This window comes from Bos taurus, chromosome 15 (assembly GCF_002263795.3).
Source record: "Bos taurus isolate L1 Dominette 01449 registration number 42190680 breed Hereford chromosome 15, ARS-UCD2.0, whole genome shotgun sequence".
In the NCBI taxonomy this organism is placed as follows: domain Eukaryota; kingdom Metazoa; phylum Chordata; class Mammalia; order Artiodactyla; family Bovidae; genus Bos; species Bos taurus.
In genome coordinates this window covers 56,715,882-56,729,961 of record NC_037342.1, presented here as the reverse complement: position 1 = coordinate 56,729,961, position 14,080 = coordinate 56,715,882, and the positions used below count along the sequence as shown (strand labels likewise).

Below are 14,080 nucleotides of genomic sequence, written 5' to 3'. Positions count from 1 at the left end.
AAGAGTTGTGCACAAATTAACAACTAAACCACCACCAAAGTACAAATAAAATCATATCCATAAAATTATTTTGATAAAAAGGTGAGTGCCTTATGCATTCAAACTCTCCTTAATAACCTAAGAATTGGAAGACTCCAGTTTTCAGTCTGTGTCTTCACACTGACTTGGTAATTACATAGATTCAAACCTAATTAAGGTTTGAATTAATTAGATTCAAACCTAATTAAGGTTTGAATTAATTAGATTCAAATCTAATTAATTAGATTCAAACCTAATTAAGGTTTATTGACTAATACCAATGTTAACAGCAGTGGTTAACAGTTGTAACAATGGCACTGGTTCCTCAAAGAAGAGCTTAAAAAAAAAAAAAAACTATTTATTTATTTGGCTGTCTTTGGGTCTTGGTTGCATAGTTCAAGGTCTTTCACTGATGTGTATGGACTCTCTAGTTGTGGTGTATGGGCTAAGTTGCTCTTCTGCATGTGAGATCTTAGTTCCCCAGCCAGAGATCAAACCCTTGCATCACAAGGCAGATTCTTAACCACTGAACCACCAATAAAGCCCCAAAAAAGAACTTTTAAATGACCCTTGGAAGGGCTGGCCCATGACCTCTGTTCTCTTACTAGTGTCTCTAACTAACACCAGGAATAAGCTCCATCACACGGAAAAGAAAATTGGTAGAAACTCAGGAAGGATATAAGTGTACTGATTGTTATAAAATCCCAGAGAAGATAATAAATTCTCTCTGGATTGCTGGTGAAAGTTACAGCTAGGAAGTAACATGTGAACTGTGTTTGATGGGCCCATGCATGGGAAGGGAGAGCTTTTTAGCCAGAGGAACAGCATGGCAAACTCTTAGATGATGAAAAGGGAAGGTGTAGCAAAGAGTGAATGTAATGCCAGACTGTGAAAGGAATTTTGAGTTCAGTTTTGTGTAGCATCTTGGTTTTTTTCTCTTTCTTTGTTTTTTTTTTCAGGTACTTGGATTTTTGCTGTGTTGGGAAAAAAATGAACTGTACCTGCACTGGTATCATAAGGTAGGACATCTGAATCTTCATAGGAGACCTGAGACAAGGACTGAATGTGCCTCTTGGCACTAAGTGTTAAATACAGAGCTTCCCTTTCTTTGTCTCCCTTAGAAACAAGAGACCTGCTTACACTGTTTCAACTGAAATCATTCAGTGTCTAACAGGTGGAACTGGCTTACTGACCAAGCTGAACCCAAACTTTATTTTTTCTCACTGCTGCTACTGCTACTACTAAGTCGCTTCAGTTGTGTCCAACTCTGTGTGACCCCATAGACGGCAGCCCACCAGGCTCCCCCGTACCTGGGATTCTCCAGTCAAGAAAACTGGAGTGGGTTGCCATTTCCTTCTCCATTTTTTTTTCTCACTACTCCATGTTAAACTCATTCTGTGATTCTGTTCTTCCCATTCCCATAAAATCCTGGGCAAACTCCATTATTTTCCCAGTCCTTCATAGTCACAGAACTTTCTTATTTCAGTCATTAAGAATTTTAGTTTATTGTAGTAGACCGAGCTTTCCTGATGGCTCAGTGGAAAAGAATTCTGCAATGAAGGAGACACAGGAGATGCAGGTTCAATTTCTAGGTCAAGAAGAGCCCCTGGAGGAGGGCATGGAAACCCACTCCAATATTCTTGCCTGAAGAATCCCCATGGACAGAAGAGCCTGCCAGACTACAGTCCATGGGGTCACAAAGAGTCAGACCCTGTTGTAACCTAAATGGGAAGGAAATCCAAAAAAGTGGGAATATGTGTATACATACAGCTGATTCCCTTTGCTGTACAATAGAAACTAATACAACATTGTAAAGCAACTATATTCTAATAAATTTTTTAATAAATAAATTTAAAAATAAAATTTTACTAGCAGTAACAGAGGATCCATATCTGGTCGGAGGAAGCACGTATCACTGACCCAACATCTGAAGACATGCATCTCATTTCCAACACTGCCTCCCTCATTTTGTTCTGCCATGGGCTTGAGCATCTCTAGCATAGCCCCTTGCTATTTATAGGCTTTCAGGTATGGCTTTGATACCATTCCTTGTATTTCCTCAAATCCAGGAACATGTCAAACTCTGAGTGGTCTCCTTAAATTTCCTTTTACTCAAAAGGAAAGGATGAGCTGAAAATACAAATTTAAGGGTTAGAATGAATGGAAATCGAAATCACAAGATCATACAGAGAAACAGGAAATTGAAGAGTGAACATAATAGGCCTTACTGAGATCCTGTGGGTTTTGGAGTTGGGACACCATGAGCAGTTAGTCACTACCAAGATAACCTATGGATTAAACCATTCTAATCACTATTCCAGGCTTGTGTCTATTATAGAAACCATGCTTACGTTGCCTCTGGCAGTGAGTGCTGCTACTTGGCCTCTTCCTAGCAGAATCTCATCATTGTCTTTGAACTCAGGGAACCAGTTTCAATGGCAGCACTTCTCACCTTTATCCAGGCATAAAGGATGGCCACTACAGTGCTTTTCAAGGATGCTGGCACTTTCCTCACCAATGAGCTTTTCAGTGTCCTCTGAGACCTCCCACAGAGCATGATATAGAGTGGCTTAGCTCCGCATTCCAGTAAACTTTTCTCAATAAATCATTGGATTCTTTCTTCCATATTACACTAAGAAATTGCTGGTGTCCCAATTTTATAAAGCATGGGCTACTATTGAGCTGAAATTCCAATACTCTGGCCACCTGATGTGAAAAGCTGACTCATTTGAAAAGACCCTGATGCTGGGAAAGATTGAGGGCAGGAGGAGAAGGGGACGACAAGGGATGAGATGGTTGAATGGCATCACTGACTCAATGGACATGAGTTTGGGTAAACTCTGGAAGTTGGTGATGGACAGGGAGGCCTGGTGTGCTGCAGTTCATTGGGTAACAAAGAGTTGGACATGACTGAGTGACTGAACTGAACTGAACTATTGAGCCAAGGTTTCAGATACACAAACAGAACCACTCTGAGATGCATAATACCTGGATGCTGATACATTGACTTTAGAATCTCTGGTAAGTGCACATGTATCAATAAATTCAGCCTGGTTTAATATTACTTTATTTTCTCCTTGTCTAGCATCCTTAATATTACATTGTTTTTTCCTTGGCAAGCATCCTCAGAATCAATTCTGACACATATTCTACAGGATATATATATATATTTAACAAAGGATACATATATACAGGATATATACAGGATATATATTTAACAAAGCCATCATCTCTTCAGGTATTCTGTGATCTAATTCCAGTTACAAATGCGTAGCCAATGAGAAGTAGTGGAGCTGGTTGTTAGAGAAGTTGGAATACCTTTGGAAGATGACTAATTTGTGTGGACCTTTAAGCCCTTGGTCTTTAAGTCTTCTTGGCAAGGGAGTTTCTTTAGGGCTTGGAATTTCAGTGGGAAAGAGTAAACCTGGAAGGAAAGGGTTAGCAATCAGGCCTATAGTGTATTCCCTTCTACTTAAATGTGCTCAGAGAATAATGAATGACCTCAATTAAAACTCTTTATTTTAAAAAAATCTATATATAACTAATAACCCAACCTCCTAATAAACATACTAAAGATATTTATTGGCCAAAAGATAATGGAGAGTCCTTATCTATGGAAATTTCTAGGAGGATCTAAATAGGTGTATCTAGGTTGCTTACAATAAATAAACTTACCTGGAATTTATAGATTTGTAAGGTGGGAGGCATGGCTGGCTGAAGTTGTATAGTTAACAAAATATATTTTTTAAAAAATGATGCACCATAACCCAAAAGATTCCTTCTGTGAAGAAATGTTTCCACATACTTTACTCAAAACACACCTCACAGTTTGAGTCCCAGACCAGAATATATCATATTATAGGAAAGACCTTTTTATGAATAGCTACTTTTGACAGATCTCCAAGGGAAACTGTTTTATCTGTACCTTATAATTGCCTTAAATCATTAGTAAAGCTTGATGTTGAATAAAATCACAGAATTACATGTGATTCAGGTGAGTCTCATTTGTCTATTAAAGTTTGTATTGTGATGTATTTGGTTTGCTAATAAGTTATTTAAGATTTTAATATCTGCATAGATCCATGTATAAAAGAGTTTGGACTGTCATTTTTGTTTCCTATAATGTCCTTGTTGAGTGTGAATATCAGTGGGTTTTTTTTTTTTTTTTTTTTTTTTGGCTTCAAGAAACAAGTTAGAGAAAATTCCCTCTTTATTCTTTGGAAGAGTTTTTTAAAGTTGAAATATTTCTTCCTTAAATATTTGAAAAATTAACCCTGAGGGCAGCAAGGCCTGGAGTTTCTTTTATAAGGTTTAATTACAGATTCAGTTACTTTCATAGATAAAGAATTATGGAGGATTGGAAGCCAAGCACTGTCTAGAGGGCTACATACATATAGAAAACTATTTGAAGGGAAGCAGTTAAAGTTATGTATTCTTGGTCTCAATGTTCATTTCCTATGACTAAATATAGTTTTCTGGCCAGCAGGTTTTTTTCATCTGTTCACCAAATATTTATAGAAAGTTTATTATGTGTCAGACATTCAAAAGACAATAAATATATAATCATGAACATTATCCCTGATTTTGTGAAGCTTATAGTCTATTTGGGGAAAGCATACATTGAACAAAATATTGTTTACCTGAGATTGTATTGAGTCGTATTTTTAAAAAGCGAATATTTGTAATGGCTACTGTTGAAACTGAATGAGACATGCTAAGCAATGTTGAGGGCCAAGCTGACATGGAGATAATAAATCAGTAAAGGAATCAGACCACATAGCTGTGTAGGTTTGTTTTTTTGTGTTTTTTTTTTTTTTTTCTTTCTAACCATGGTGCACAAAAAAGACTTCACAGCAAAGAAGGTAGATTATTAGATCCATGGACTATTAAAGAATGGTTAGATTAAAAAAGATGAGGAAATTAGGTCCCTGAAACTGTGAGTACATGCATGGCAATCCACTCCAGTATTCTTGGCTGGAGAATCCCGTGGACAGAGGAGACTGGCAGGCTACAGTCCATAGGGTTGCAAAGAGTCGGACGTGACTGAAGTGACTTATCACACATTCATGCACATTTCCCAAAGACAGTTCTGATCCGAGCTTAGTGTCTAGAAGTCAAAGTGAAAGTTGCTCAGTTGTGTCCAACTCTTTGTGACCCCATGGACTATATAGTCCATGGAATTCTCCAGGCCAGAATACTGGAATGGGTAGCCTTTTCCCTTCTCCAGAGGATCTTCCAAACCCAGGGATCGAACCAAGGTGTCCTGCATTATGGGCAGATTCTTTACCAGCTGAGCCACAAGGGAAGACCAAGAAAAATGGATAGCCTGTCCCTTCTCCAGCAGATCTTCCCAACCCAGGAATCGAACCGGGGTCTCCTTCATTGCAGGCAGATTATTTAACAACTGAGCTATCAGGGAAGCCCCAAAGAAGTCAAGATATTCTTTTTATTTCCCTAGATCATGGTTCTGATAGTGATTCTGCTTTGCTCATTTTTGATGTGGATTTTATTAACTTTTTGGAGAGAGAGATGGCTCACCATTGGGCTGTCACTGCAGGTAAGCACCATCCTTAGTTGTAGCCCTGTCTGTCCAGATGTGTTCAGCCTGACTTTTGGCTTTCTCTCAGGTCTTTGCTCCCTACATACACCTGAGCAGCATATCTGCGATGGTTTTGCTTTCCTGGCCTGTGGCCTTCTACTTGATCCATTTGGAAGGAGAAGGTATGTCCTAAGGGTGGAACTTTCCCTGATTCTTCCAGCTCTGACTTTAGCTAGTGTACTTTACTCAGCCAGACAAGGTTGGTAGACAGCCAGCACTGTAGCTTTTTGAAATTCATTTAGCTTGTTACTCAGGCATGCTTCTTCTGGTCGAACTCACAACCCTACATGGCCTGTCACAGCATTTCTCTGATCAGACAGGCCCTCTTCTAAAAAGGGATTCTGCTTCTAGAAAAATAAGAATTTTCTCTCTGTTGTTACACATTGACTGGGAATAGATTGAAGTAGTTGTGGGGAGGGTAGAGGGAATTTTAGTTTTATTTGACCAGTGATGGTACAAGTCAGAGTTCTTTTAGTTTATATTCAAATATTACTATTTTCAACTCTAGAACCAAGTGCAGATATCCCCTGAACACATCTTAGTACTTCAAAACAGTCCCCAGTGAAATATCATGGAAACAAACAAGAGTCAAGAGCTGTATATGAAACTATTTTGAGAATGGAATTCTCTCTCAGCACCCTAACTGAGAAACAGGAGGATCTTCTTCTATGTCTTTTTTTTTTACTGCTGGTTAAACAGGAAGTGCCTGCTTCCTGACTTGTGCAAGGATGCAGGAAAGAGAAAAACTCAATTGGTAGTGTTGTCATTGAGTGTACACGTGTGTATGTGTATGTGACCAGTGGATTTTAGGAAATGTTTCTGGGGGCAAGAACTTACAGGAAATGTTTCTGGGGGCAAGAACTTACAATGACTCTTTTGTTTTTCATTTCCTGAATTTTAGCTAGAATGAGAAGATACCAGAATACTAGTGAAAGAAGAAGAAACAAGTGGTGTACTATGCTCACAAAGTTGAGAGGTTAGAGCTGGCAGATCTAGATTTGAAAGCAACATAGGTGGTAATTTTTAAGTGTACAAATGGGTAAAATCCTCCAAAGTCTAAAATAGTATGTGTTGGGGAGTGGCCAGTGATAACAGGTATTATGGTCAGGCTGTATGTGTGTGTGTGTGTGTGTGTGTGTGTCTGTGTGTCTGTGTGTGTCTGTGTGTCTGTGTCTGTGTGTGTATTTAAGAGATGAATGAGGAGAAAGAGAGAAGTGTCTACTATTTACTGAGAACCTGTGATGAGTCAACCCTGGCATATTAATTACATGAGATAGATGTTAGTAGCAAAATAGTTCCATTTTTCAGAATGAGAAAAGTGAAGATCCGAAGAGGTTAAACAACATGTCTAAGGCACAAAATTAGAAAATAGTAGTCTCGCTTTGAACTTGGATTTCTTTAAACTAGTATCCCTTCTACTATCCCTCACTGCCTTCAGTACAGGGGCATTTTAGGCTGATCCTTAAGGGCTTGAGGACTTTCTCAGAACCAACCAAACTACTCCTCCTTCTGAGAAGTTATTCCTTAACATTCCCTCTCCTTCTACCTCTTATACAACTCATTCCCTTGTAAATTTGCATTTGCAATAATTTTGACTTAATAACACTTTTTATTTGAATAGTTCTTTACTTTCAAGTCACTGAAAGAATATGGGGATATGACAGAAACTGAGAGTAAATCAATGAGTCCATAGATTCAATGAACCCATGCAGTAGGCATTTACTGACTGTTGTTTTGGGGATAGTTATTTGCTTGGGATGGTTCTTTATTCCTCTTTTCTTTTTTGTCACCTTCTCCTTCCAACTTTTTCAGTTCTGCAAGTGGTTGTTGGATTGCCCTTCCTCCTTATCCTTTTATGTCTCTATGTGGTGCCATTTGGGACTTATTCTCCCTGTGTTCAGGAGAAGGATAAATTAGCACCCAAGCCGGACTTCTTTGGTCATAGAGGTGCACCCATGGTAGGTCTGAGCATGATGGATGTTGGTGAGTACAGATGTGCATGGGTGTGGGTGAGACAATGGCACATCAGATCCAGGAGCCCCTGGAGAAGTAAAGAGTTTGGCTTGAGATGACAGAAATAAGGAGTTAAATGTAAAGGTTGGACTTGAACCCAGGTCACCTAATTCTCAGTCTTTTTTTTTTTTTTTATTGTACCCAATGACATTGCCTCAGATGAACCAAGTCCCCAAATCAGGTTCGGTAGAGTAGAATATAGGCAGATTCTTTGAAAAAAGAGCCAAGGGAGCCAAACTCTCCTTCCTAAAGTCTTGTCATTACTGGGTCCCCTCCCTACCGTACAAGGGATGTTGGCAGTAAAGACTGTGAGATTAAAGGCCTGATGTCCTTTTCTTACACAGCTGGGACCTGAGAATACCATAATGTCCTTTGAGAAAGCTGTTGAACAAGGGGCCCATGGACTGGAGAGTGATGTGCAAATAAGGTAGGAAAGAAGGGGCCAGGGTGGGAGGAGAAGAGACCAGTGCCATGGACGACTCCAGCCTGGCCTAGGCTGTAGAGAGGGCAAGCCCCTGGGAGTTTCTCCCATGTTCACATGGGACATCTGCCCATGACACACATACATGAACCACTTCTCCTTTACCAACCACACATCTGCAACCCCTACATGCTCATCACAGGCTCATAGATCACTCTGTGTAGTCTCCACACACAGCTCAAACTTGTACCCCCTACAAGCATGCTTATAACTCATTCCCATGCCCCACCTTAGCAACCTATTTAATTAACATTCCCTGGGTACCTACTATATTCCTACTATATCCTTCTTTTGAGTGCTGGGGAGAGGCAAATGAGTGAAATATAGTCCTGCCTAAGAGCTGTTCCCAGCCAGTGAAGGAAATAGGGCATGTTTACAAATAAACACAGTACAGGACCATGTGTGGTGAGGGCCGTCCAGAAAAGAGTAAGGCAAATGCAGTGGAGCCTCAGTGGAGGAGGGTGAGTACCCCTCCTACTCTGTGGAAAATGATCTTTGTGCTCAGAACTGTATTCGTGTTGCACCTTGAAGGAAAAATAGTATTTTCCCAAACAGAGATGGGGAATCTGGGTAGAGGCAATAGCTTAGCCAAAGGCATCCCAATGAGAAATAACTAGTTTGTGGATCAGTACATGATAAAGCCAGGATTAGAACTAGATTTCCTGATCCCAGACTAGGGTTGACATTATCTAACAGTGGTGTTACTCAGCTGTTTCATGCAGGATATTTTAAGCAGAACTGAAACTGGATGTTCTTCTAGAGCTTCTGGGTTCATTGTGCAAGTGCCTAGAGGTCGTGGCCTAATGTGGTCATGATGCTGAGCCAATGAGCTCCTGGCACATTGTCTTTCTCTCTTATCTTACTTGTGACTTCAACTTCGGTGTAGATGACCCTTCCAATCCTTCAGTTTCTCTGTGTCTTGATGTCTTCATTTCCCATTACCACTTCCTCCACATACCTCCACCATCCACATTGATGGTCATAATCTAGACTTAATCACTAATAAATATTGCTTATCAGTCATAGTCTAGCCAGAACAGGAATACCACAGCAGTAACTAGAACAGGAAAATCTAATATCAAGAATTACTAAGTAGTAAAATGGGGAAACAGTGGAAACAGTGAGAGACTTTATTTTGGGGGGCTCCAAAATCACTGCAGATGGTGATTGTACCCATGAAATTAAAAGATGCTTACTCCTTGGAAGGAAAGTTATGACCAACCTAGACAGCATATTAAAAGGCAGAGTAAGCCAGAAAGAAAAACACCAATACAGTATACTAACGCATATATATGGAATTTAGAAAGATGGTAACGATAACCCTGTATACAAGACAGCAAAAGAGACATTGATGTGGACTCTGTGGGAGAGGGAGAGGGTGGGATGATTTGGGAGAATGGCATTGAAGTATGTATAATATCATATATGAAACGAGTCGCCAGTCCAGATTCGATGCACGATACTGGATGCTTGGGGCTGGTGCACTGGGACGACCCAGAGGGATGGTATGGGGAGGGAGGAGGGAGGAGGGTTCAGGATGGGGAACACATGTATGCCTGTGGCGGATTCATTTCGATATATGGCAGAACCAATACAATATTGTAAAGTTTAAAAATAAAATAAAAATAAAGAAAGAAAGAAAAAATAAATAAAAAGCAGAGACATTACTTTGTCAACAAAGGTCCATCTAGTCCAGGCTATGGTTTTTCCAGTGGTCATGTATGGATGTGAGAGTTGGACCATAAAAAGGGCAGAGCACCGAAGAATTGATGCTTTTGAACTGTGGTGTTGGAGAAGACTCTTGAGAGTCCCTTGGACTGCAAAGAGATCCAACCAGTCCATCCTAAAGGAGATCAGTCCTGGGTGTTCATTGGAAGGTCTGATACTGAAGCTGAAACTCCAATACTTTGGCCACCTGATGCAAAGAACTGACTCATTTGAAAAGACCCTGATGCTGGGAAAGACTGAGGGCAGGAGGAGAAGGGGTCAACAGAGGATGAGATGGTTGGATGGCATCACCAACTCAATGGACATGAGTTTGGGTGGACTGAGGGAGTTGATGATGGACAGGGAGGCCTGGCATGCTGCGGTTCATGGGGTCGCAAAGAGTTGGACATGACTGAGCAACTGAATTGAACTGAATTGAAAATGTTGTTAACTTCTAAAAGAGGAACACAAGACTGTGGAAATGCACAAACAGCAGCTACTAAAACTTCAGCACATTCCACCCTGTTCTCTCCAAGAATTAGAAATACGTAAAAGAAAAAAAAAGTTTAAAACTGGACAAAATTCACAAACCATCTGACAGAAGACTCTGAAAGGTGGAGATTTGGAGGTGGACTGGCTGGTTCATAATATTGAAGGAACTTCCTAGTAGGGAGCAAGTTTCCTGTTGGTTGTTTTGGTTTTTTCCTCATATACCCTGACATGAGCTCTGAAGAGACGTGGACCAAAACACCTACAGCTGCAGAGGGAAAAAGAAAATCTGCTTTTTTCTAGCCAGAGAATTTGCAGTAGGATTGCCCAGAAGGCTATAAATGTTTTGACCATACCAGTCCTACTCAGGGGAACACCACACAAAAGCCCCTCCCCTCCCTATCACAGCTTGAGGCTGTGGCCCTGCAGGGTATAAGCAAACCCCTGTAACGATTTCTGCCCTGGTATAAGAAGTGGTACCCCTCTCCTTTCTCTGCCTACTTAAGAGTGAAGTACTGAGAGAAGTTTTCTAGAGAAAGTGACTTTTTTGTGCTAAATATATTTAACATAAAATTTTTCATTTTAACCATTTTTAAAGAAAATTTTGTTAGCGTATAGTTGATTTACAATATTGTGTTAATTTCAGGTGTACAGAAAAATGAATCTGTTATACATATATCTACTCTTTTTGTTGTTGTTTAGTTACTATGTGGTGTCTGAATCTTTTGTGGCCCCATGGACTATAGACCAAGTACCTCTGTCCGTGGAATTTCCCAGGCAAGTACTGGAGTTGGTTGCCATTTCCTTCTCTAGGGTATCTTCCTGACCCAGGGATCAAACCTGCATCTCTTGCATTGCAGGCAGATTCTATACTGCTGAGCCACTGGGGAAGCCCAGTCTACTCTTCAGTGTACAGTTTAATGGCATTCAGTATATTCACCTTGTTTTACTACTATCACAACCGTCCATGTCTAGAACTTCTTCATCTTCTCAAACTGAAGCTCCATACCTATTAAATAATAACATAATCCATATGGCATACAAAATCTGTTTTGATCAGCTGTTTGTGTTACTTGTAAGGCTTCCAGTCAATAGAAGACTATTAGTAGTTAAGATACTGGGAGTTAAAAGTTACGTATGAATTTTGACTGTGCCCATAACACCCCATTGTTCAAGGGTCAACTGTAGTAAAAAAAAAAAAAAAAAATACTATCTATGAAAAATGTTCAAATAACCAAAAGAAAGCCAAAATGAGAAAACAGGGGAACAAAGTTGGAGCAACCAAACATCAAACTAGTATCAAAGTGGCAGACTTAAATTATAACATACCAACAAATATAATAAATATAAGTACTCTAAATATACAAATTAAGACATATACTGGTAGACTATATATATTAAAACATAATGCATTAAATATAGTACATAAACTATAAGCTGTGTACAATAAATTCACCTCAAATATAATGATATAGACAGGCTTTTCCCAAAACATGGCTTAAAACTCAACATCCGAAAAACTAAGATCCTGGCATCTGTTCCCATATTTCATGGCAAATAGATGGGGAAAAAGTGGAAACAGTGACAGATTTTATTTTCATGGGCTCCTAAATCACTGCAGATGGTAATTGCAGCCACAAAATTAAAATTGCTTGCTCCTTGGAAGAAAAACTATCATAAAACAAGATAGCATCTTAAAAAGCAGAGACATCACTTTGCTAACAAAGGTCTGTATGGTCAAAGCTATGGTTTTTTCCAGTAGTCATGTATGGATGTGAGAGTTGGACCATAAACAAGGCTGAGTGCCAAAGAGCTGATGCTTTTGAACTGTGGTGCTGGAGAAGACTCTTAAGAGTCCCTTGGATAGCTGGAAGATCAAACCAGTCAATCCTAAAGGAAGTCAGTCCTGAATGTTCATTGGAAGGACTGATGCTGAAGCTGAAGCTCTAATACCACCTGACCACCTGATGCAAAGAGCTGACTCACTGGAAAAGACCTGATGCTGGGAAAGATTGAGGGCATGAGGAGAAGGGGATGACAGAGGACAAGATGGTTGGATGACATCAACAACTCCCATGAGTTTGAGCAAACTCCGGGAGATAGTGAAGGACAGGGAAACTTGGCATGCTGCAGTCCATCGGGTTGCAAAGAGTCAGACACAACTTAGCAACTGAACAACAACAAATAGGTTAAACTCAAAGGATGGAAAAATATACAAATAAAAGATGGAGTAGTTATATTAATATTTGACAAAGTAAACTTCAGAGCAGAGCAAACCACAATAAGCAGGGAACATTACATAATGATTAAAGTAAATTCATCAAGAGGACATAACAATTTTGAACGTGTGTGAACCCAAGAATAGAACTGCAATATACATGAAGCAAAAACTGACAAAACTAAAAGAAGAAATAGACAAACCTATAACTATAGTTGAGAACGATGACACCCTTCTCTTAGTAATTGATGTAAGACTAAACAGAAAACTATTAAATATGCAGAACAACAAGATGATGCTGGACTATGCCATCAGCCTACAGGATCAAAGTAACACTGATGGAACATTCAACGCAAGAACAGCAGAAGATATATTGTTTTCCAGTATCCACAAAACATATAATATAGACCATATCCTGGACCAAAAACAAAACAAAAACAAATTTAAAAGTACTGAAAACATACAGAATGAGTTCTCTGACCACAACAGAATCACACTAGAAATGAATCACAAAGTTAACAAGAAAATCTCCAAACACTTGGAAACTAAACAAATTCACTTCTAGATAATTCATGATTTAAAGAGAACATCTCTTGTATTACACATGTGATTTACAAAAATTTCCTTCCATTTTAAGTTCTCTTTCATTTTCTTGATGCCATCTGATTTTGACAAAAATGCAAGGCAATTCACTGACCACTGCCTCACACCAAATATATAAAAATTAACTCAAAATGGATCAGTGACATAAATATGAGAGGTAAAAGCATAGAATTCTTAGAAGAAAACACAAGGGTAAATCATGACTCTGGATTTGGTGGTGAGTCTTTCTATATGACACTAAAAGCATGAGCAACAAAAGGAAAAAATAGGTGAATTGGACTTCCTCCAAATTAAAACCTTTTGCTCATCAAAGGGCATTACCAATAAAAACAAAAGACAGATTACACAATTAGAGAAAATATTTGCAAATCGTACATCTGATAAGGATTTGTATTTTTAAATTTTTTTTAAAATGTTTTGGATGGTGATATTCTATTTTATCCTATGACACTATTGCCACAAAATTGGCTTTACTATTTTGGCTTCAATAGGTATAAAAGAAAATGGATTACCATCTTCATTGCTATAATGTGTTAAGCATTAAGAGCAATGCCAAAGAATGTTCAACCTACCACACAGTTGCGCTTATTTCACATGCTAGCAAGGTTTCAGCAGTCCATGAATCAAGAACTTCCAGATCTACAAGCTGGGTTTCAGAGAGGCAGAGGAACCAGAGATCAAATTGTCAACATTGGGGCCCCCAAGATCAGTATCTAGTTTAATTGTTTCAGGTGGAAAGTATTCTTTGAGTTTCCATTTTTAAAGCATTTGGATTAAACAAAGAATAAAATACTGATGCCTACAGCAAAAAAAGAAAAAAAAATTGGCAAAGGACTTGAATGTATTTCTCTAGAAAATTTATGCAGTTGGCCAAAAGGCACATGGAAAGATACTCAACATCAGTAGTCACTGAAATTGAAAGTGAAATCGCTCAGTCGTGTCCTACTCTTTG

At 39.1% G+C, this 14,080-nt stretch overlaps 1 protein-coding gene across 8 annotated transcripts in view; it reads left to right on the top strand.

Annotated features, from left to right (window-relative positions):
- Positions 1-14,080, top strand: part of LOC786996 (glycerophosphodiester phosphodiesterase domain-containing protein 4) — a 138,271-nt gene that overhangs the window by 45,790 nt on the left and 78,401 nt on the right. For 7 of the 8 annotated variants that reach the window (XM_059875143.1, XM_059875144.1, XM_059875142.1 and 4 more), the window contains 6 exons: positions 978-1,037; positions 5,477-5,575; positions 5,646-5,739; positions 6,519-6,593; positions 7,430-7,575; positions 7,975-8,057. In XM_059875143.1, the coding sequence (XP_059731126.1) occupies positions 978-1,037; positions 5,477-5,575; positions 5,646-5,739; positions 6,519-6,593; positions 7,430-7,575; positions 7,975-8,057 (557 nt within the window). The remainder of the gene's footprint in view (positions 1-977; positions 1,038-5,476; positions 5,576-5,645; positions 5,740-6,518; positions 6,594-7,429; positions 7,576-7,974; positions 8,058-14,080) is intronic. The other variant, XM_059875141.1, reaches the window with a different exon arrangement.